This window comes from Pseudonaja textilis, chromosome 6, assembly GCF_049901715.1.
Source record: "Pseudonaja textilis isolate UNSWEBS1 chromosome 6, rPseTex1.2, whole genome shotgun sequence".
NCBI lineage: Eukaryota > Metazoa > Chordata > Lepidosauria > Squamata > Elapidae > Pseudonaja > Pseudonaja textilis.
Window position 1 is genome coordinate 26581196 of NC_141995.1, and position 25290 is coordinate 26606485.

Consider the following 25290-nt stretch of genomic DNA (forward strand, 5'->3'; position numbering starts at 1 on the left):
GCTGCTATCATGTCACCTCTAGTTCTTCTTTTCTCTAGACTAGCCAAACCCAAATCCTGCAACTGTTCTTCATGTTTTAGTTTCCAGGCCTTTGGTCACCTTAGTTGCTCTTCTCCGAACTTTTTCCAAAGCAAAATACAGCAGATTTATTTATTTTGATTTGTCAATCGCTTACAAGATAATAGGTATAAGTAAAAACATAGTTATGAATACATGAAATGGGTACATATAAGAAAAATAAAGAAACAATAGGACAGGGATGGTAGGCACGTTTGTGCGCCTATGCACGCCCCCTACAGACCTCTTAAGAAAGGGGTGAGGTCAATAGTAGACAGTCTAAGGTTCAAGTTTTTGGGGTTTGGAGAAGAAACTACAGAGTCAGGTAGAGTATTCCAGACATTGATCACTCTGTTGCTGAAGTCGTATTTCCTGCAATCAAGTTTGGTGCAGTTAACCTTGAGTTTGTATCTATTGTGTGCTCTTGTGTTGTTATGGCTGAAGCTGAAGTATTCATTGACGGGTAAGTCATTGCAATATATGATTTTATATACCATACTTAGATCAGACCGAAGACGGCGTAATTTAAGGCTTTCTAGGTCTAGAATTTCAAGTCTAGTGGCATAAGGTATTCTACGAGTAGAGGAGTGGAAAACTCTTCTTGTGAAATATTTCTGGACTTTCTCAACTGTGCTAATATCAGATACGTAATGTGGGTTCCAGACTGATGAGCTGTATTCGAGTATTGGTCTAGCAAATGTTTTGTATGCTCTAGTTAGTAGTGTCATATTACCAGAGAAAAAGCTACGTAGGATTAGGTTAACAACTCTTAATGCCTTTTTGGCTATGTAGTTACAGTGGGCTCCAGCACTTAGATCATTATGTTATTATATGTTGATGCATAACAAGAGGAGCATAGAGCATAGCATATAGGGTAATTGTAATAGAGTAATAGGTTATAGTAATAATGAAATAGCAATAGCATGCAAACATTTTGATAATAGCAATTAAAAAGTAATTGTGTATTGTAATAATTATCATAGTAATAGTATAGAAATAGCAATAGAACATAGGAAACACTGACATATTTTTACATATATATATATATATATATATATATATATATATATATATATATATATATATATATATATTCCTTTTTATAAAATAAAATCTTTCCCAATCCTTAGAGAGATAATTATTAATATAGAGATATAAAGAAACCACCTATCCAGGTTGCAGAACTTTTGTGTTTGTCTTGAGTCTAGGCCAGGGGTGTCAACTCAAGGCCCATGGGCCAGATCTGGCCTGTGGGGTACTTAAATCTGGTCTGTGGGGCCAGCCTGGAAATATCAAAGAACTGGCCCGTGGTGTATCTCGCAGCCAAAACGGGCCATTGGGGGGAAGGGCATGTGCACCCCCCCCAGCCCATTTTCAGCTTCCAGCAGCAGTCTGCCAGACAAAAATGAACCCCACTGAGGCCCCGCACAGTCTGTTTCTGGCTTCCCCATACTCCAGCAGCACTGCCAGCCAAGAACATTTTCAGCCGGCAGAATCCTACAGGACTGGATTACAATTATGTGGTCTCAAGTAAGTGCCTGATTTGCACAGAAAACAACAACATCCTATGTTAATACTACAGTTTAATGCCAGATTTTACATACTGTTGGTCCATTTAATCTACAACCAACTATCTAAAATTGACAGCCATTTCTATTTACTATCCTGGAAATTTACCTCTGCTGTTAGCTCTTGTATTATCATGTTATCTATGCTAACTGTATTTTTATATTATTGCATTTTATTAGTTGTATAATAAAAATACAATAGTATAGCTTTTCTGCCTATAAAAGCAGTTTACTATTAAACAATGGGGTATAAATTTAGGAATAAAAAGTTGTGGAGTATGAAGAATAAGTAATAAATGTTTGCCAGTAATATTTGGTAGGAGAGATAGGAAAATGGTTGTAGTAGAGAACTGTGGAAAGAAAGGGGGAAAAATTCATCTTGAGCCTGTGTCAAATGCCCACCATGACCACGCCCAACCACCCCCCCATGGTCCCCTGGGGTCAAATACAACTCTGATGCGGCCCTCAATGAAATTGAGTTTGACACCCTGGTCTAGGCAGTCTACACCATCAGGTGGCAAATGAGAAACAGTAAGATTTGGAATAGGTAAAATCCTACTCCATGGAACTGTCTTAGGATCCTGAAGAGACAGGAATTGTAAAGCAAGAAGGAAATGTTTGTCATCAACAATAATTTGGGATGCAAAGAAAATTATTCAAAAGGATTCAAGATTTTATGCATGAGTAAAAGAGGGTACTAGAAAAGATCAGAAGAAAAAACATTACATGAAAAATTCAAGAAAAATGACTTCTATTTTAAACAAAAATTACCAGATATTTCTTCAACACCATTTAGAACATATCTATTTGTAGAACATTTATAGCCACCAAGAATCATGTCTGATAATCAAATTTACCAGCACATGAATTTGCTTTTTAACAGAACTTTTCTGTATCTTTTAAACTATGTCTGCATGTACTAACTGAGGTTTTTTTTTTCCTTTGAAGGAAAAAGTACAGGTAGTCCTTAAATTACAACCACTTAAAGATTGTTCAAAATTATGGCAATGCTGAAAAAAGTGATTTACAACTGGAACTTGTACATATAACCATTGCAGCATCCCAGTAGTCCTGCAATCAACATTTGGGAACTTGGCAACTGGTATGTATTTACAATGGTAGCAGTGTTCCCAGGGTCACATAATTGCCATTTACAACCTTTCTAATGTGTGTGTGTGTGCGCGCGCGCGCGCACGCAACAAACAAGTCATTGGGGGAAGCCACATTCATTTAATAAGTGCGGCCAAAAGGTTGAAAAATGGGACATAACTCATTTAATAACTGTGTTACTTAGCAATGATAGTTCTGGTCCCAATATGGTTGAAAATTGAGAACTACCTGTAATGGCAAATTAAAGGAAGTAATTGTCCAGAACTAGGATTATGAGCACTAGGATTATGATCTCTCCATTTGCTTGTTTTCCCATTTACAATAATGTTATGGTCGCCGTCAGTGTGATCTAGCAGCACCCAACAATCACTTTTGCTATTCTAGAAGAATACAAGTATTTTAATTCTTCAATGTAAGAAGAATAGTTAAGTAGCAGTTGTATTTGCATATTTTCTTTTGCAAATTTAATCTGTAATTTGAAAAGGATACAGACATGACTCTTCAAATCATTTCTTAGACCCCTTCGAACCAGTTCATATGCCTCCTCTTTTTTACCTAAGCAGTTTAACGTCAGTCCTTTCATAGCCAAGGTTTCTAAAACAAAAGCATAAAGATAAATGATAAATATACTTTCTATTTAGAAATCACTATCAGCAGATTCTAACGTTTAAGCTGTCTGTTAAATATCTATTTGATGTGTAAGTAGGAAATAAAAGACTTCATTTCCTTTGCTCAAAACAAAATCTTCTTTAGAAAATGTTTTCAACTTGTATAAATTATTTTTAAACAGACCTACTTAAACCTTATGCATCACCAATTAAATTGATGATATCACAGTAAGAATACATATCAAATCACTAAACACAAATACCATATTTTATTAAAGTATATTACAAATCTAAATTACATTTCTTCTTTTACACCTGACCTGCAATTATGAATTGAACTTAACATATTTGTATGTGCAGGACCTGCAGGTCAAATCTCTTCTTATAGAAGCTATTTTTGATTTGTTCTTCAAGTTATTTTCTTTTTTCTAAAAGGAAAGCTGAACTAGGGAAGAAAAACATTATTATTAAATGATTTATCCTTTGTAAATAATGATATGTTGAACTCAATTGGCTTTAGGAAATCAATGCATGAATAAGCAAATCGATTCTCCACCTGCCCTACAGGATTATTTAAAATCAATAATCAAATACTTTTATTTGTAACACTATCTTCTATAGCACAGTTGCGTGTTTGGAATTTATACACTTAAAAGTAACCAACTGCTTTTTGTCCTTCCTCAAAATCAGATAAGCTTTTAAAATTAATCTAACATTTATATTTATGATTATGCCACACATCAACCCCTACATTTATATTTAGGTGGGTGTTGATGGGTGATATACAATGGTGGTTGTGCATATGGCTACACTCTATTTATTTAATTTTATTTCTTTTTATTCAGTGACAGTATAGATATATTAAAATATTGTTTATGATTGCTGAACTTTCAGGATAAAATGTAATAGTAGTGTTATATCAGTTTCAGAATCTAATTTAGCAACAGTTCTAAGCATTATGCAGAAATATGAAAACTTACCTCCATGTTCTGCAAACTTTGGATTAGAAAGTATTTGTTTGCAAAATTTCAGACCATTCCTGTACTGTTTGTGTTCATAGCACCTCTGTAAGGAGACAGAAAACCAAACACTATAAATTCATCAAATTATAAACATAAAAAACTTGTAAAGTCAATTAATGCATCTTCATAATCATATTTACCTATTATTTCTAATACAAATTGCCTCATGTGCAGAAGTATAAGAAATGTCAGAAAAGATGAAAGTTAATTTTAGTATACTAGTGATCAAGAACACAGTAATGATAAGAGCAAACGTGTCATTTCCTAGAAATCATAAAATTCTTTGAGTTAATTCTTTATGTTAACAAAATTAATCAGAATGATAGTTTATTAAAAAAAATTACCTTTAATTTCCTTGAAAATCTAGAATAACCTATTTGCTAAATTAAATGTATACAACTGCCTGTATACATTTTAGTTTACAACTTTGGAGAGAGATGGGAAGAGGAGGTTAATCATTGCCAAGATCATAAATCATTTCTTTCTACCCTATGAGATTTTTGTGATTACTTTATATAAAAAAGGTACAACTGAGTGAAATTATTAGATAAGAATGCACTTTATTAAAATTAAATCAGATCTTTCTAATAATTATTTAAATAATTAACACACTTCTGTGGACATGTAAATGAAGACTCAATCATCCAGGCCAAAAGTATCTCAAAGGGTTAAATAAATAATGGTAACTGGACCAATGTTTATTAATAAACTTTATTCCAGTTGCCATGATTTAACCTTTTGAGAAAGTTTTCTGGGAAATAATCAGATTCACAATATAAATCAATTTGGGTACTATAAGTATGCCAAATGAGGGAAAAATAATGTATTCTGATTTTTCCTTATCTTTCTTCCATGTTTATATCTATAGACTATGTATAGTTTATATCTACAGCCTATGACTGAAATGCCAGAACAGCAATAACCTGAATGAGGTTAAGAAATTTCAAAATTCTTTTGACTCTACCACTATGTCATGATTCTATCAATGACTCTTGAAGGGTGCGTTCTAAAGTATCCTGCTAAGCTGGAATAGCAATAGCATGTTTTAAAATATACAGGACACTCAAGGTGGAAAAAAACAAAACACAGACGTAAACAACTGACAAGCCATATAAGAAGTAAAGTACCACAAAGAGATTAACTTTATGAAGTTTATAAACTTGCTGTACTATATATAAGTAATCAAAAGGTACAAGAATACAGATAAATTTGCCTCAAATATCAAATATAATTTCAATTTCAATAATTTCAATTTCATTTTATTCATGTATTAAATTTTATTCTGCTCACAACAGGTCCTCTTAGTTTCAAAAGTCATTTAAGGGCCAACTTAAAAAAACAGGTAGCTGTTCATAAAATATTTGCTAAGCATCTGGAGGTGTGTGTGTGTGGGAGAAGTCTATGCTCTAAGTGCTTATTAACTAACTCTTCTCTCAACATGTTATACCATCAATTTTATAAGTTTTTAAAAGTGTAACAAAAATATCCTGCACATGCACAGAGCTAGCAGAAGACAAGAACAATTGAGATAGCAGTGTCGACTCAAGAGTAAGGCCATACCTCGGAGATGATTGGCCCTTCCAATAGGACATAAAAGAGGAGGGACGTAAGCTTTTGCAGGAAGCAATTAGTACATTTGGTTGGTTCAAGCTTTGAAAAGTACTGTTTGACTCATGTCAAGTTTGGCCTTGCCCTATGTCTGGCAATTAGTTCTCTGGCCGCATTCCAAGTGTGATAAGGTGGGTGTTTATAAACATACCCCTGACAGACTGTGTGTGAAGCCTGGCCAGCTGTGAATGAATGTAATTCACAGCTGTGGAAATAAGGTTTTTGTCAGGATTAAGATTGTTTTTTATGCCTTTTAAGGAAGCCTTGGTCAGAACAATATCTTCCAGCAGCATCTTCTGAATTTTCCAAATGTAAAGCTTATACAATCTTATTTATGATCCTCTACTACTGCACTAAAGTAAGGATACAGTGGTTCTTGGGTTACAGTGGCAATTGGGACTAGAATTTCTATCACTAAGCAATGCGGTTGTAAAGTGGTATCCAACCCATATGGAATACATATACTGTACAGTATATGTATAATTTATCATGTTATAAATTATATAATGTACCCTGGTGCCAATATGTACATTATAAAACATATTCCCAAAATACTTGTTCTGTATATTAAATATTGTATACCATTTAATTTTTAATGATAAATATAAATGGACATAAAAATAAATATAAATGGACATTCTAATATTGTCTTCTCAGAACCGAATCCATCACGTTGCATAGCTTTGTCATGTGTTCATTCCACTTTGGAGAAAATTGCTCTAGAGCACTTACATGTTGAACATTCCAGGTATATGCCTTTATTTTTTAATTCTCAGTATCAAGACCAAAATAAATAAAAACCATAAAGTTTCAGTCTGAAAGAAAAGGAAATTGAACTCTTCATACAAACTGTAGCATCACACTTCTCTTTGTATCAAAAGCAATTTATGTTCAAAACAAGGAAAAAAATCCCAACATTCATTGCAGCAATTCTGATAAACAAAGAATACTTATTTACATGTAGAATATTAACATACATATTAATTTTTTGAGTTTATGGAAAATGTAACTTGGGACTACAAAATAATAGAAAATGAAGAAATTAAAGTATGGAACTTCAGAACTCAAAATGATGAGTACCTGCCACCTTCCCTAGACTTAACAGTGGTTATTAGAAAGACAAAACGTCTGGATAGTGGATAGGGCAGTATTTGGAGACAGAAGAATAGAAGGGAGTGGAGAAAAATCACAAAGACCTGCAAACAGAAAAGGAATAAGCATGGCAAAAGAAAACCAAGATAGTACCAATGATAGGCACTTGGGGTACATTCCAAAACATCTAGAGTACCACTTGAACACCATCTGCCACACTTTTGGGATGATGCACTATGCCCTATTCCGGGTCCTTGGGAAGGACTGCACTACTTACTATGCATTACATCCATGTAATGATATTGCTAGATTATTCCTGCCTTATAGAAATGGAGATAGTCAAACAGTCAAAGAAACACGTACATTGGCTGATTTTGTAAAAAAAACAAACAGTCAAGAACAAGCATTGATGCAAGTTAAAAATTGGAATATACTGAATGTGCAGGAAACAAACATTAATATCCAAATAATGTAATAAAAATATGAACAGAATGTCAGCAAAGGAAAACATTATATGGTCAATTTTTACAAAATATTGAAAGGAAAATGGATAAAGATAAAACATGGCAAAGGCTAACAAATGGAACATTAAAAAAAAAGAAACTGGATACTTGATTTGGGCAGCTCAGGAGCAAGCCATCTGAACGAACGCAATAAAGGCCAGAGTTGAAAAAAAATCATCAAATAATTAAAAATGCAGACTGTGCAAAGAGGCAGAAGAAAATGTAGATCATACACTCAACTTGTATAAGAAAATTGCGTAAACTTACAATAAATGACATAATAAAACTGTTGACAACATGATTCACATCTGTGCCAGTAATGAAATATTGGTGAGAATATAGTGTTGAAAAAAAAATCGAAAATGAACAGGTTAAAGTATTGTGGTACATCTGAATACATACTAATAAAGTCTTGTCTCATAACACACTACATATAACTGTGGTTGAAAAGAAGGGTGGATAATTGATGTGGCAATACCAGGGGATAGACAGAAAATCAGAGAAGATGACGAAGTATCAAGATGCCACTGACAGGGCAAGCCACTATATATAAACAAAGAATAAACCCCACTAACTAGCACTGAAGATGTTACCTAGCTGGATGATGAATGTCTGAAAACAACTAAGCCCAGAGAGCACACCAAGGACTCCTCAAGGGATTTCATTCATACAGGTAGTCCTTGTTTAGGGTTAGGGTTCATCCTACTGATGAACTTTACTTAATGGCAGAATTTCTACTGTTTACAAAACTTTTGTTTTTATCCTAGTTGGAGAAAATCGTGCATCAGAAATCAAACCAGATTCTATTCTATGCTATAAAGCATTTATTATCTATTATACCAAAAAGATATGCCGGTAGTCCTCAACTTATGACTCCAACTTATGACCCCAAAATTTATGCTGTTAAATGAGAAATTTGTTGTGAATTTTGCCCCATTTTATGGCTTTTTTGACACATTTGTTAAGTGAATCACAGCAGCTGTTAAATCAGTAACACGGTTGTTAAGTGAATCTAGTTTCCCCATCGACTTTGCTTGTCAGAAGATTGAAAAAGGGGATTGCATGACTCCAGGATACTGCAACCATCATAAATGCAAGTCAGTTGGTCAAGCATCTAACCTTCTCCACCCTGCAGTTAAAACTCGTCTGTGACTGAAAATTCTGACCGGAATTCATCAGTGTTTTCAGCCAGCTCCCTCTTAGGGGAAGGGCTCCCTCTTATCTCTGGGGGTCAGCTAAAAAGGCTCCACAATGAAATCTAAGCGGAAAGTCATGAAACAATCTAAGCTGCCACTCCTTCCTCTCTTCTTTGGGGATGTTCAGTGTCAAAGGAGAGTCTTATCAACTTTGAGGAGCTGAAAATACTCTATATCAAAGCTTGAATTTCAGCATGGAGCTTTTCCAGCCAATTCCCAAAGGGAGTCTTCTAGGCAGTTAGCAATGGCTTCCCCATTGACCTTCTGGGAAAGCTGGCAGGGAAGCTTTGCAAATGTTGCCTATATTATCATGGGTGCTTGGCAACCAGTTGTCAATCATTCAGAAAGTTGCCAAGTGTTGCCAAGATCATAACCACCTGACTACATTAATGGTTGTAATTTTGAGGGAGGCTCATAAAGTCCCTTAGTTCAGCATTACTGTAACTTTGAAGAGTCACTGACTGAATGGCTGTAAGTCAGGTATTACTTGTACACACGCAAATAGGTGGAGAAAAAACATGAATCTTATTCCTACATATCTACAATATGCTATTTCACATGTCTAACACTTAAAGCATTTTGTACTGTAAAGATACACTCCTTTCATTCATTTTGTATTGATACAGATTTCAGAGAAAGCACTGTTTAGTTGTCAGGACGTGCAAAACTTAGTTCTGTATTTTAAAAAGTAGTTTTAAAAGTTCTAGAAAGTTCAGATAAGTCATTAGACATGTTTAGCATTTTCCACAGGAAAATGAGAATCTATTACATGTGCTTAATAAACAGATTAAATACCTGTTTATTTGCATAACAGCATTAAAACATAGAAAATCAAGTTGGGACAAGTAAGGAACACTAAAACAAGTTCCTTATCTTAATTCTAACTGCCTGCTGCAAAACTGTTTTCTGAACTTCTATATTATGATAATTACTCTGTATGGTATTTTTACTATGAATCTATGTATTTCTTAGGATAATATATTCAAATATGTCAGGAATTCCAATAGCTCAGAATATCAAACTTTTACTCCAATGTGAATACAATCCACTTGGCCCCACTTAATTTCTCTAGATATTCTCTGGTCAACAATAAGACTTAAAGTTATTTTAGTGTTATATTCAAACAAACTGGCATTCATAATTGAACAATGATTCATGATCTAAAGCTGATGATCCTGGCTTATTTGGGCAACTATATCTACTGGAATATAATACTAAGTGATTGCTGACTTCCGAGTGGTTGTGCAGTGGTTAGAATGCAGTGCTGCAGGCTCCTTCTACTGACTGGTAGCAGTTTGATTCTCACTGGCTCAAAGTTGCCTCAGGTTTCCATCCTTCCGAGATTGGTAAAATGAGGACTCAGACTGTTGGGGCAATATGCTGATGCTGTAAACGGTTTAGAGAGGGCTGTAAAGCACTATGAAGTGGTACATAAGTCTAAGTGCTATTGCTATTCTGTCTATTCATTTATACAGATTATACATTATGCATGACAGAATTCTGTTTACCAAAACTAAGTAAATAAGCCCAATGTAAAAAGCCTGAATAGCACTACAAACATTCCAAAGTAATCTACTCTAAACAAACTTGGCAAAACAGAATACAAGGATACATAAAAATCCTACATTACTTCATGTACACATATTGAATTCTATATTCTACTATTTCACTTTTGTAAAATATGAAGATGAAGCTAAAATATTTTAGCCATAATGTATCACATAAAGATCATCTCGGAGACTACTATGCAGCACTCATGCAAATAAACTGTTGATCCCACAAATATAAAACTTAAACTTTAAGGAAATATAGCCACTATGCATATTTAGGTATCTTCTAGTGAAGACAATTCGACTTAAATATCTGCTCCATAGCTGAATTATTTTGTTGGTAATTATATCCACTTTTAACCTATTTGAGAATGATACAGCTTCTTGTTCTGAATATTCCTTTATACAGATTGTTCCAGACAAGTATTAGGACATTAGCTGCCTTCACCATTTCTGTGCAATCCCAATTACTCATTCTGTAATTTACAGTTGTCATATGCTAAAGGACTGCAATATTCTGGGTATAATATCCTCCTAAGAACAAATTTATGTTCTTAAAAATAAGACTTAGATATCTAACATTGAGTAACATGGTATAATGTGATATCTCTGTTTTGTTTCAACCTGATACAATCACTGTCCATAAGCCACAACTTGAAAATTCTAGAAAAATACATTATACAAATGTTCAGGACTGAAACCCATCTAAGTTTAAGTAGATAAAATAGCAAACATTAACAATTTATCCATTTCAGCAATTGCTAGATTTAAAAAAGTGTTGGTTTCAAATAATTTAACTTTATCTATTTTTAAAAAATAAAATTGGACTGATGAGATTTATAGACCGCTTTAAGTCACGAATATTAGGCAAACTTATTTTAGATCAGCACAATATAACAGTGCTACAAGATAACACATACAAAACAATTGCTTTATGTTTGAAATAACCTTTGATAACTGAAAGGATGTTTTCAAAGCTATCAGGCTCAGGCCACGGAAAAGACAAGATAACAGTGGCCTGACTTTTAATTCTGCCTTTTAAATAAAAGAATCACAAATAAAAGAATCTTACTCTTGGATATTTTTGTTGCAATTTGCCTCTCATTGAACGAACGTTTTTTGCTTGGTTTTTTGCTCTGTTCTCCCTATTGTTTCGCCCACCAAAGGCTTGCCTAGGACTTGTTTCTAAAGCCAGAGAATAGCCCTTCTCAGCAACCAAATCCCTTCTAAGCTGGCCCCGGGGCGTGATAAAGTAAAGCATGGCCAACACATTCTACGGGCAGTTCTGGAACAAGAAACGCTGACATGGCCGAGAAATCCTTTAAAAGTCCAAGTTGCATTTGTCAGCAGAACTCAAACCAAACGAAAGCGGGGGACATTGTTTCTGACCCGGGAGTTGTTGATAAGCATCCCCTGGGACCCCAGTTTCATGGAAAAACTCCGTCTGGAGGGTAAGGTAGGCTTAGGCGAGGGCTTCTTTTACTCACCAGGATGCGCTTGAAGAGCGCGTTTTCCTTCGGCGGGAGGCTCACTGACGGCATTGTCTCCGCTATTGCTGTCACCGCCGCCGCCTCCGCCCTTCTTGCTACGACCGGGCCGGTGAACCCGCTCCCTCGATCACCACCCCTACCGCCGCCTCTCAGGAGGGACTCCACGCCAGGGCGTCGCTACCACCAGCACCGCCGTCGTTTGCTACTGCAACTCCCCCTTTCCTAACTCTGTGCGGCTTCCCTTGCCGCCGGGATGCCTGTGCTCGGTTACCCCCGCTCCACAGCAAGCCCCAGGCGGAGGCCGGTTCACGTGGTAACTGAGCAGGCCACAGAGAGGAGGCGCCGCCAAAATGGCCGCCAGTGTGGGCTTCCCCAGCCGGGTCATTAAGACTTGCGCGCATGCGTCATGACCCCCTTTCCCACCCTTCTTCCTGTTTTTTTTTCTCCATAAGACTTAAATGGCAGCAACAGGGGAAGTCGGGAAATGAGATTAATCTTAATCTCTCGCAGCGTTTTGGGGAAATGTTGCGCCTGCGCGTTTACTGAGTTCAGAGGCTGCGAAAACGTTTGGGCGTGCGAGTAACCCTGTTGAATTTCTTCAAGATTTCAGAGCTGGGCACGTGTATGAGGCTTGATTCATTCTTCAAAAGAAAACCGAAGGACTAAAATCATAGGAGCTATGGAGATTGCTGGAATTGTCCTGGAGAAACAGTGTTACAGCTTAAAACTATAATATTCAAACCGTATTATAAGTGCATGATCAGAGCAAACAGGCATTCGTCGCTATTGCCCACGTGATGCCTGTATGAAGCCCAAAAAGCATTAGGAAAACAGCCTCCTGTCATGTCTTTAATATCTGGCATGTAATGTCGTTCTTCTCTTAAAGTTACAGTTCTCTACTACCACAGTAGCTATGAATCTGGATGTTAGTTATTTAAAAAGACCATACTTGTCACTTTGGAACCTGTAGCACTAAATTCCAATTAAAAATTGGGTAGGAAAGCAAGTTTGACATTCTAAGATTTTCTGTTTCTTTCCATCTCCAGTATAAATCATACATATCAACTTCATACCTATAGTCTTTTTACCACTTCCTACAACAGTCTTGTATTAACCAAACAAAAAACAAAACACCTGGAAAAACCAGCTGTAAGGCAGCATTCCTGAAACCTGAGGTTTGCAATTGGAGTCCGGCATTACTACAGTTGTGAAATAGTGTATGGGTCCCAAAATTATCAGCACTTTTCAAACTGAGGAATCACTTGATGTTGACAAGGATTATAATCTTGTAACTGACCATTTCTATTTCATTAGAAATCATGTAAGCCCAATTTTATATCTGTTCTGTACTGAATAATACTTTTAGAAATTTATGATTTGAAAACATTTAGAAGTCAATTTTTTAAAAAGATTACCTGAAATGCGTGCACACACTATAGGATACAGGTAACACTGATTGACTATAGTCCTTTATGCTATGGTCCATGGGGTAGCAACTGACTGAACACAATACTTCAAGTGTTATAATATTCTGAATAGATTGTTATTTGCTATCCAAATTTCATTTTCAGCTATCTCAACTTTCATGCTTTTAATTATTTTTTAAAAATGTAGTGCAACCTTTTAATTTTGGAAAACAATGTGATTAGAATAATATTTATTATATTTTCTGATTATGACAATCTACTTGTAATAATTCCGATTACAACAGCCACTTTAACATATGAATTTAGGAGCACTTAGGAGATTGCAATCACAACAGTGATTTCAAGAAAAGCTTGAACAACATATTTTAGATCCCGAAACAAAAAACACAGCAGAACATAGCATCAAACAAACCAAACACCCAAGCCCTACATTAATTAAAAACGCATGTCAATGTCCGGATGAGTGAGTCGTTTGCCGAGTTGCCGATAGATGACGCCCCAAACCCTTTCCTTAGATCTTTTTTAGCAGCCGCCCCTCTTACTCTTGGATTGGTGCGTTTGTCTCATCGCTTCTCTCGAGAGGAAAAGTAACATGGCGGCGACCTTGCGGGCTGCGAAGCGGTTTTTGCAGGTTCCGAGCAAGGTGACTCCATGTGAGTTGTATTGTTCTCGGGTGGGACTTTTTTCTTTCCGGATTTGGCTATTCAGAGGCAAACATTCAATCTGCATGAGTGTTCTGTTGCCCTACCAACATTGACTGAATGTGTGAGTGTTGCGCCCTAGACTGATTGTATATTATAAACCTTCAGCTGCAGTTGCCTTTCTTCTTTGACCATTTTGCTGAGCCCTGTGCACGTACAACGATTTGCGGTGCCCCGTGTGGTCAATTTAGGGTAGCCAGTTGGGTGTGTTTATCCATCAGTGGCATCTCTCTATATCAGAGTGTTGAACATATGAGCTTTATCCCTTTACTGTTCGGTGGTTACGTTCCCCTTTTTCTTCTATCGAAAGATACCTGTTTTTAGTGCTCTGCAGTGATTGGTTTGGAAGGGAAAAAGGTCTTATCATTGGAACCTCCTTAAGCATTTCCCCCCCTGGCTGGGATCATACGGGGGGGGGGGGTCATTTTCTTTAAGGAATAAAAAAGATGGGGTATAGATTTGTGTAAAAACATTTCAAATTTAAAAAGCCATTTCTTTCTGTTTAAATATTGTATTTTACAATAAACTGTATTATTCTTGTGATGTAACTAAGTGTATATGAAAAGAATCTCTACGAAATTCTAATTTAATCCAGTAACTATGACACTTCAGCTAAAATTGTTTCCTATTTCTGTCTTGTCTGTCTTATGAAAATATAACCTGGGACACAAATAATATAATTTGTGGCTCAAATAATAAATCATAATGTGACAATTGTTTTTGGTTTAATTGGAAAACATGTACCTAATCTATAACTTAAGAATTATTCTCCAATAATATTTTACATTCATTACGAAACTAATGTATTTTGAACCTTTTGATTTTAGCATTGTCTCGTTCAGTATTCCAAGTAGGAAGGGAAGATTTAAAAAATCCTAACTGGATGAAAGTTGGCCTGAGTCTTTCTTCAACTGTCCTCTTATGGGTTATGGTAAGAATAATATGTGTGAAATTAATATTTGTAAATTAACTTTTAGTTATTTTTACATCTTCCTGAGTTTTAATCAATTGACCACTTATATGGATCATTTTCCATAGTTGCCCTTATATATTAACATGAATGCACCTCAAGGGGCTATGAGATTTATTTCCTAATTGGTGGAATGTCACCAACAGGAAACAGTATATTGGCTCTAAATTAGACATCTAGCTTGCATAGTATTATGAAGAAACTTATTTAAAATTGGACTTTAATTGTGCTTGTGGCACACTAGCCATTATGTACCAAACTGAGTGATGTCAGGGAACATGCATACATCTTAGATAAGACTGAAGCTGATAAGCTTCTCTACATTTTCTCTCTGTTAAATACCTTATACATATAGGTTGGAAACATGTTATCTAGTTCTCTTTTAAAATATAGAAATGAATGAATTATCTTGATGCAGCTTTCCAAACAGGACGCTACTGTTAGAATTGTTTCCAAAGATTATTTTGATCACAACTTTGGTGAATTAGCTGGGGACACTATTGGTTTATGCGTAATATTTTTTGTTTTGACTTAGTGCAAACTTGTTACGGGTTAACATGGTATATAAATGTAGCCCCAGACTGGAAATTGGCAAGACTGAATAATTTGCAACTAATGTAGGCTTTGAAAGGATATTGAAATTATCATTTGAATTCTATCATTTTCTCAATAGTACTTATAGAAACTCTAATATTCTAAGTAAAATAAATGTATTTTAAATGTATAAGTTGTTGTCATGCCATTATAATGGAGCAAGTAGCCCATAAGAACATGCTAGCCTTGTATGTTCCATGTATTTATAATTATCTTTTAGCTTATCAAGCACCATAATTATGAAATGGCAGAATATGAAAGGAGGAAAAAAGAGCAAGATTCTTAATGCCAATCTGATCGTTATAGTAAGTATTTAATAAACCTCTATAATATTCTTACTCATTTTATGGTTTGGTTTTTTTCCATTTTGTAAATTTTTAAAATACTTTTGAACACTTGTGTTGCTTTATGTAGCTTTTTCCATCACCATAATATAGGCCCCTAAGAAATTCAGTGTTCTATAATCCATATTGGAGTGATAGACTTCACTCCATTCTTCTTTACTCCACTTGGTTTTCAAATTCTGAGTCTTGCAAACTGAAAATACAATTGTTTTACTCTGTCATTGCTCAAGGAGAAACATAAGAGGGTGAATATGGCAATGCATGCATTAAACTACTATGGAAGCTTAGTACATTATTGAAATACAGCCATGGTATTTTCACTTCCATTTTAGCATTACCATGATTAGCACTATGTTCGAATTTAAACTCCCCTATTTCCTTCTTTCCTTCCCCTCCTTCTTTTAAACATAGACACTGTTTCATTTTTTTATTTTTTTGTTATATAATTATATAAAATTATGTTATATAATGCTTTTAATTCCAACAAACCCTAGAAGGCTTCAGCAACTATTAGACTTAAGATATGTTAGCATAGACTTACATTCCTGTAGTGTTTTATACATTCTAGTATTCATCTCCTTTGTCTTAGTTTATAGCATTTATTTGTATCTTGCCTTTGTTTTTACAAATAACTCAAGGTGGCAAAAATATCCAACACACCTTTCTCCTCTTATTTTGACCACAATAACCCTGTGAAAGGGGTTGGAATGAGAGTGATTGGTCCAAGGTCACCCAGCTGATTTTCATGGCTAAGTCAGGACTAGAACTCACATTCTTCCATTTTCTAATCTTGTGCTAGATTATTCTTCAAAAATTTAATAGTGATTTTATAGGATTCATTTGTGTTTTAATATCTGTACTTTGTAATTTTACGTTAATTCTATCTTCACTTTTTATTCTGTCAATATGAATCTATATTTTAGCATATTTATGTTATTAGTAACATGCTAGTCTAAGATTAAAATCAATTTGATTGATTGAATAGTAATACTAAGCTCTCTGAGCTTGGAATGCCCTGACTTCAAGCTCAGTGAATAGTAATAGTGTAAGACAAAGTAGTTATCTTAGTAAGTCATAATGGTCATAGTAATAGCATAGAGATAGCAATAGAACACAATATAGGAAGCATTCACATATCAATTCTGTGTTGTTGTTTTTTACAAAATCAAACGCATCAATCATTAGAGGGAGATGTAAAGAAACTATCTGTTCAGAATCCAGTGCTTTTGTCTCTCTTGAGTCTGAGTCAATCTAAATTGGCATAATTAAAAAAACAACCCATGACTACCTCTCATTACTGTGCTAAAGGCCTTCTTATTCCAAGGCTCTGTGCTTCTGAAGTATTGCTGTTGTGTGAGATAAAAGATGTAGAGATGTATAGAGAAGGATTCTTTAGCAACCAAAGCAGGGTTCTAAAAGAATGGAATACATAAATGAACACATTATGAGACCCTATAATTTCCTTCTGGTCACACTAGAGACATTCCAGAAATTTTGTAGATTTTTTTATGTTTATGGAAACACACTATACTTCAGGGCTTGAAACTGCAGTTTTGGAACTGAAACAATGCCTGATGAGTTTAGTGGGACTTCTCAGTATGTAGCTGAATATAGCAGTGTAGCATCCATTCAACTTGCTGGTTTGTCATGTCATGTTGTCTTCTTTATTCCTACATTAGAGAAGTGGTTTGAAATTTTTCTCTCTACTTTTGCATTTTCAGAATTAAAGAAAAAGTAAAAGTCCTTCCAAACTCCAGCCATTAGTGAGATTTCTTCAACCAGATTATTCCAATGCTAAGAAATAATCTTTTTAAATGCATCCTGTAAAGGCAAACATAACACCTTAAAGGCACTTGTTTGTTATTGTACTTTGTAACCACCCATCTAATTAATAATACTGATTGTTAATTTTGCTTGCCAATCTGTCCTTTATCTGAACAAAATTATTTTGCTGAACATTAGTTTTGAGATACACTACTTAAGTTCAGTGGTGTACGATTATAAATATGGTGATATACAATAAAACTGAAGTTATTTACTTTTGCCTGTATATTGGAGAGGGATTTAAAACTAGTAAAATACCTATTTCTCAATGCAGACTTGAATCTGCTGGAAACCTCATCTGTACTGCTATATGAAATAAAATAAAAATAAGTAATAAAGGATTAAGAATGGAGTCATACTTCAGCCTGATAGTTGTAAGCAGCTTTCAGTTTCTTGTCTGAAACCATCTGAAACTGGTTGAAAAGGAAACTTGCTTGTAAAGTTCCTGTTCAAATGTCAATCTTTTCTTCCATTCTGGTAATGTTGCTAGTTGTGTTGTGTGCATAGATTATCACAGACCCTCACTGGTGGATTATCCTTAGAGATTACATGCAGTCACAAAAGAAAACACTATTTTATCATTCTATGCATCACTTGGGCTAGAAGAGAAAACTAAAGAATTCGTATCAGTTTCACCTGGCTTTCTTTTCTAAGGGCCCATCATCAGAATCCATTGGTGGGTTTGTTTAAAAGCATCCATTGTTACATAAGCCACTAAGACAGGTCTTCAAACTTGACAGCTTTAAGACTTGTGGACTTCAACTCCCAGAATTCCTCCTCTGGTCATGTTAGCTCAGGAATTATGGGAGTTGAAGTCCACAAGTCTTAAACTTTCCAAGTTTGAAGACCCTTGCACTAGGAGGGAGGGTCCTTTATTCAGGTGGCTGGAAGGTTGACAGAAGGTAGCACAGCATTCTGTGGCTGCAAGATAGGTACTTTCTTACCACAGTGCACAGTAGTCAGCTGGAGTGAAGAATTTATCTACAGTACAACAAAATTAAGCATTGTTTGTAGCAGCTGAAGTTGGAAAACGTTTAGCTTGACAAAAAAAGGGGGGGGGAATATAGGCTGGAGGCCTAGAAAAGCCCAGTGCGCTTGTTCATTTACTGTAGCAATGTATAATAGCAACCAGCACCTTGAATAATTAATCCTGGAAGCAAACTGTTAACCAGCGTAGCTTGCAAAGCAGAGGTGTTTTGTGAAATGGCTTATCGCTGTCTTTTGGAAAGCATTTTATGTTAGAATGTAATTCTAATTAACAGCTTTAGAATTCTCAAGTGAATCTCCTTCAAGTATTAATCAAGGTGGGTTATTCATAGCTTTTAAAACCATCCAGGGTCAGTTTCATTTTGCCATTTGCTGAGGCCTCTTGGCATTGTTAGTGAATTACTATAAATTTTGGAGGAGGTTTTTTCAAACTGGTTCAGGATATATATATATTTTACTAACATGAAAAGGTTTTAAAATGCCTGTTTTAGATTGTTACACTTCTGCTTTCGTCAAATTCATAGTGCATGGCAAAACATAGCTGGGTACTGAAAATTGGGAGATCTTAAAAGTCTTAAGTACAGTAATGTGTAAATTATACTGAAATACAGATTTGATATTTCGTTAGAATTAACAAATTTTAAACAGGATTATATTATGTTATACGTTATATTACATTAATCATTTGTGGGAGGATTAAGGCTATTCAAGATTTACTATAGGTCCATAGATCCACATTTCTAGTACTGCTAAAGTACTTCAGTTCCTCTCAATCTGGGACAGGAAAAAAGACAAACTACATGGTTTGGGGGTCACCCTGACTACCAATTTATTGATAGCTAATCACAGATATTCTTTCTGATCCCTGTGCTGAAATTATATTTTATGGCACTTTTGGTTTCTGCTGATCCAAATGGTAAAGTGCCTAAATTCTGCATTCTGTTTGTTTGCAATTGACACTGTATTTTCCCTATTTTTATTTCATGATTCATCCCTTTGCTTTTGTAAACCTATATGGGCAATCTCTTATCAATCAGCATAAACAAGAGTGGGCTGGTGATCAGGGATGGATGGGATTTATAGTCCGAGAATATTTGGAGAATCAGTTTTCTCATCGGTGGCTTAAGAATCTTATTTAGTTTATGAATATTTATGAATCTGAAAATTTGGATATTGCCTCTACATCAACCACTTTTCAGCCTTGAACAGCCTAAGTGAAGTCACTTTCAATTTTACTTAATTCAGTTCTCTTAAAAATACAGACAATTCAACAGTCATATCTAGAGATAAATGTTTTATTATGTTTTAGTAAAACATACATGTGTAGAAGCTTTATAGTGAACAGAAAACAGTTGAAAACTATTTCAATTTCAGTATCAAATTGAACTGTCAGTCAACACACACAGATATGAAATAAATTGTACTTGTTCATCTCGGTCGAAGATCTCCAGGAAAATTCCAGCTGTATTATGCTGGCTATATGCTATTATTTTAGCTTTACTGTTTTTATACATATTTTCAGAAATAATGGAGTAGAATATTCTATATTAGAAATAATGTCTTGATGGTTGGTGTTGCTTAGTTAGGCAATGTAAACTTTGTTCCCACATGCATTGTTTTGGGAGATTTGTTGTGAGCTTATGAGATGACAGCTTTGACTTGGAAAAGTGGAAAACTTGCAACTATCACTACTAGGAAGAATAGCTACCATTAAAATGAACACTCTACTGAGATTATTATACCTGTTCCAAGCAATTCCAATAAAGCTGGAAAAGAAATTAAACAGATTAGTAAAAATTTATTTGGCAAGGTAAAAAAGCAAGAATAAGTCTGAAACTGTTACAAGACTCTAAGAATAGAGGAGGCTTTGGGTTGCCAGATTGGGAGTTATGTTACCAGGCATCTGCACAATGTGGCTAAAAGAATGGATGACCTTGAGACAGACAATTATTAACTTTGGAGGGTCAAGATTTGCAACTGGGGTGGCACACCTTTCTATAGTATGGGAAAAATAAAATACAGTTATTTCCAACATTATATTAGAAATGCTCTGTTTTCAGTATGGGAAAAAAATTAAGGAAACACACTATTTGAATTCCAGTCTGCATGGAGGCATTGATACATTCGAATGTGGTTCATACGGAAAAAATCATAAGGTATAAAGATATTTTGAATGAGAAGGGAATTGAAAAGTAAACAGGAATTGAATAGTCAAGGGATAAATTTTGCATGGTGGCCGCAGGTAAAATTACAATCAAGATATGAAAAAGATGTTAAATTATATAGTTTTTATAAAGAACCAACAGAATTGGACCAGATTCCAATAGGAACTGATGAGAAATGAATTAAAAATTTTTACACTTACCTATTGAGTATTAGAATGAAGAGCAAGTAAAAGAAACAATGATAGTGTGGGCTAAAAACTCTGGTTATTCTATAGAATTGGATAAATGGCAAAAGTTGTGGGATTGAAATTATAAATTAGCTGTCTAATGCATATAAAGAAAATTTATATAAAATGTTCTACAGGTGGCACTTTCCACCAGCAAGATTAGCCAAGATGTATAAAGATATGTCAGTTAAATGTTGGAAGTGTAATCAGACTCCGGGCCTGTACTACCATGTGGTGGATGTGCCCAAAAGCAAAAACTTATTGGACAAAAATACATACTTAGATAGAAAAAATGATAAAGGAACATGTAGATTTAAAACCAGAAATATTTCTGTTGAGTATCATATCAGAAAAATATAATAAAGGGACTATGTATTACATGTATTAACAGCAGCCAGAATTGTATTTGCACAACATTGGAAAGGTGTGGAGATCCCCACAGATGAGAAGATAGTAACAAATGGATAGATTAATACTTGAAATTAAAGAAAAGGAAGGTATGGAATATTTTGAAACACTCATTTTATCTATGAGTTAATAACGGAAGTAGAAGTTAGAATATTTATAAATAAAGGATTAATTTTACCATGAGGGTTTATTATGTTTATTATCAATATGATTAAATATTAACAATTATTAATATGTTGAAAAAATACTGTGTTATGATCACTACTAATGAAATTATGATTATTGCTGAAACTAACTGTAACCAGACAACATACTGTTTATATAGACATTGAATAAATTCACATGACTCTGGGACATTGCAACTGTCATAAATATGAATACTTTGCAAGCATCCAAATTTTTATCACATGACCAAAAGGATGCTGCAATGGTGGTGTTAAAAATCAGTCATGTCACTTTTTAAGTGCCATTGTTACTTTGAATGGTCACTGAATGAACTGTTATAAATTGAGGACTAGTTGTATATTAAAAGCAGGATGAAAATCCAATATTTATAACATTGCCAGGAAAATTGTTGATGTGTGTATGTAGTCATCAGAAATTAAACCTCTTTACATTTTATTGTTGAATAAATCAGTTAGTCTGCGGTTGAATTAAGGTCAACTGATGCTCTAAATCAGAGCCCAACTATGGTGCTTTTTGATGGAAGTCAAAACTCTCACCCCATGAGATGCAAGCAAATATGATACCTTGCCAACATTTCCAAATGGAACTTAAATGTTAATCATTCACCAGGCCAAAGAAAATATTTTTTAAAACAATGCAGATTGTTTAACATGGAAAATAAAGATTAAAGTTAAGTATGACAGTGAAAGTTAAGGGCATGATAGCCAGGGGGAAAACTCTCTTCCCTTTATTTTGCTACTGGTTAATCCAAGATTGAGTTGGTATATATTTACATAACATGCTAAGGCACATCAAGCAAACTGCTCTTTCCCTTGACATGGTGCATAAAATGTGGGAGATCTGATGTGGCTATATTTTAATATGGTAATTATTGTGATTTTTCCGCAGCATTTCCCAAACATTTATTAGGAGTATTCATCCCTACTAAATAGCATATTAATTGTTCACATCAGATTCCAAAGAGGAAAAAAAAGAAAACTAGATGAAAAGTGTCTTTGAAATTTATGAGAGATTGGTTGCATTTTTCTCATTCACTTTCATTCTGACCTTAGCAGTTCCAGTTTTAAAATAGTGTAAGACACAAATATAATCTATAATGCCTCAGTCATATCATCTTGGTGATGATGCAGCCATGGACAAACACACATGAATTCCTATTGACTGGCTGAAACTGCTGTATATAGGTTGTCTCCCCTCATCATTACCTTCTATAATTATTTTGGCTTATGTTGCAGGAGAAACTGGACATTTGGTTTCTGTTAAGATCCTTTTATGTAAGGAGAATGTAATTCCTATGCAAGTGCCATTCAAATGTTATGGGATTTCTTATGTACTGGAATATCACTCATCTGGAAGATAATGCTAATAGTATTGACACATGCTGAGCATTCTTTCAAAAAACCTGCAGATCTGTATTTTAAAGTGTTTCTAGTTCAGTTTAACTGACAATGTGGTATGTTGATGATCCTATCACACAGATAAATTCATTAAAGATTTCCTGCTGCTCCTGCCAAGAGACTTTTCCATGATATGGTTTCTACTGTTATTACTTGTATGGGAGACATTGCCACTTTGCTTACTATATAACAGTATTGCACATATTCCATAGGATGCTTCCAAGTATTGCTGATGGTGACCACTTACTACCTGCCCCGTCTTGACTTGCAGTTCTTAGCAATTTTAAATATTTAAAAGTTGGAGGAGAAATTGAGGGTGTTGTCAATTTCCTATTCTAGCATAAGTGACAGAAAGCTGAATAAACTGTCAGTTTACTGGGTGGAAGATAGGCTAGGATGAAGTAGGAGAATATTCCCTCAATTCATTGCACAAGATAAAGCTCCGTCTGCTGTATCTTGATCCATTCCCTTAACATTGGGAGTGGGGAAAGCAACACATTGCCAAATCTGTCCTTAATTTGTCCAAGAACAAAATCCCTTGCAAGACTCCTATTAAGGCAGATTAAAGACATGTGTCAGGGCAGTGCAAATTATGCCACTACATTATTTGACAATTGAAAAGGTTAAGGAACATTACTCTCTGTGGGGAGCAGCCCACAGTGAGTCCGTAATATGCACATAGCCAGTTAACCCAATACAGGTAGTCCTTAATTTATAACAGTTCATTTAGTGACTGGTCAAAGTTACAATGGAACTGAAAAAAGTGGCTAGATCATTTTTCAGTTACAATCTTTGCAGCATCCCCATGATCATGTGATCACCTTTTGCAACCTTGACAAGCAAAGTCAATGGGGAAGCCAGATTCAATTAACAACTGGGTTACTAATTTAATAACTGCCAGGGATTCACTTAACAACTGTAGCTAGAAACATTGTAAAATGGAGCAAAAAACAACAGAAATCCTGGGCTCAATTGAGGTCATAAGCCGAGAACTATCCATATACCTCACTGAAATGAGAGAATGCAGTACATGAAAGATGAACTTAGGCACATCTCTAGGCTGCTAAAATCCCGATGTAGCAAAGATGCAGGGGGAAAAAATCCTCTGCAGTCCTCCAGTGGTGGTCCAGATTTTGGCACAACCTTAGAGAAAGAGAGCATAGAAACCTAAGAAAAGCCCTGCCAAAAGAGACGAAAAAGAAAAGTACCGATTCTCTACCATTAGTAAACTGAACCGACCTCCTCTTCCTCCTCACGTCTTTCTTCTATAGCAATCGGCGAAGAGAAATTGACGGTTCTTTCACGTTCAATCCCTCAACCCGCAGCACAATAATATTAATATTAGGGGCCCTACTCCAGCAACCCCGGCGGCGCTTCTTTATGCAACGGAGAGCATCCGTGCCCGCTCAGCGAAAGCGCTTCAGGTGCGTGAGCATGTGCAGAACCAGGGACCGAGGCCCGGAGTCGCCTAATTCTCTCGGCAGCGCGGCGGGTGAATGAGGCAAGCAAAAAGGCCAGCCCGCCCGCCTGCTGTGTCGCACGGGCCCAGCTCCCTCCCCAAGTGTCTCCACCCCCGCGTTGGGCGGCTGCTACTCTCGCCGCTGCTGTTCGCGAGGAGCCCTCCCTCGTCTTTCTCATCCCCGCCCGAAGCTGCTTCTCTCCCGGCGGTTGCTACCGGCTGTTTGCCTCCCGCCGCCGCTCGGCCTGCTGCGAGAGGACGACGTTTCCCTTTGACACATAAACAAGGTAAGGGGGAGGGCAGGCGGAGCAGGGGAGGGGCTCCCTCGCAGCGCCCCGGTCCGCGCCGTCGGAGGCGACACCCGGAGCCTTTCGGCCCAGAGAGAAATGGCAGCGGCTCTCGGGGGCTGAAGCCGGCCTTGGCAGCGGCGGCAAAGAAAGGCGAGCCCCCCTCGCTTAGTTTGGTCCCCCTTTCCTCCGGCCCGTGAATGAGAATCGGGGGGAAGATTCCGTTAAGGGGAATCGCCGCGGGGAAGAAGAGCCGATCTCTGTCTGAACCCCCACCCCGATTCCCTCTCTGTCCGTTGGCGAGCCTGTGATCTGGACAACCGGAGCGGCCGGGAGAGGTTGGTCTCAGACTAGGCGGTCCCACAGGGCTTGGGGGGGGGGTTTTAATCTTAGACAGCGGGGTGGGGGTGGGGGGGTCCAGCTTTCCTTGTGTTAATCGGTTTACACGAGTGCTGGTGTGTATGTTCGTTATGGGAGCGATTAAGGGAGAGTGACATCAACCGCCCTGGA

General features: G+C 36.2%; 3 protein-coding genes across 5 annotated transcripts in view; 2 read left to right on the forward strand and 1 right to left on the reverse strand.

The window, feature by feature from the left end:
- Positions 1 to 12210, reverse strand: part of NAA15 (N-alpha-acetyltransferase 15, NatA auxiliary subunit) — a 40610-nt gene extending 28400 nt beyond the window's left edge. The window contains exons 1-3 of the mRNA XM_026698054.2: positions 11802 to 12210; positions 4324 to 4408; positions 3225 to 3329 (exon numbers count right to left, since the gene is read on the reverse strand). Coding sequence (XP_026553839.1) covers positions 3225 to 3329; positions 4324 to 4408; positions 11802 to 11855 — 244 coding nt within the window. The 5' untranslated portion in view covers positions 11856 to 12210. The remainder of the gene's footprint in view (positions 1 to 3224; positions 3330 to 4323; positions 4409 to 11801) is intronic.
- Positions 12211 to 13744: 1534 nt separating this feature from the next.
- On the forward strand, positions 13745 to 18009 carry NDUFC1 (NADH:ubiquinone oxidoreductase subunit C1). Its single transcript, XM_026698064.2, has 4 exons — positions 13745 to 13884; positions 14760 to 14863; positions 15717 to 15801; positions 17562 to 18009. Exons 1-3 carry the CDS (start codon positions 13824 to 13826, stop codon positions 15780 to 15782), a joined length of 231 nt encoding a protein of 76 aa, XP_026553849.1. The 5' UTR covers positions 13745 to 13823; the 3' UTR covers positions 15783 to 15801; positions 17562 to 18009.
- Positions 18010 to 24414: 6405 nt separating this feature from the next.
- The window catches only part of ELF2 (E74 like ETS transcription factor 2), a 39102-nt gene continuing 38226 nt past the window's right edge, over positions 24415 to 25290 (forward strand). Inside the window, exon 1 of one of the 3 annotated variants that reach the window (XM_026698057.2) lies at positions 24415 to 24780. The gene's annotated coding sequence lies outside the window, so the exon portion shown is untranslated. Of the gene's footprint in view, positions 25119 to 25290 lie in introns of all 3 variants that reach the window. The other 2 variants (XM_087936120.1, XM_026698058.2) reach the window with 2 other exon arrangements.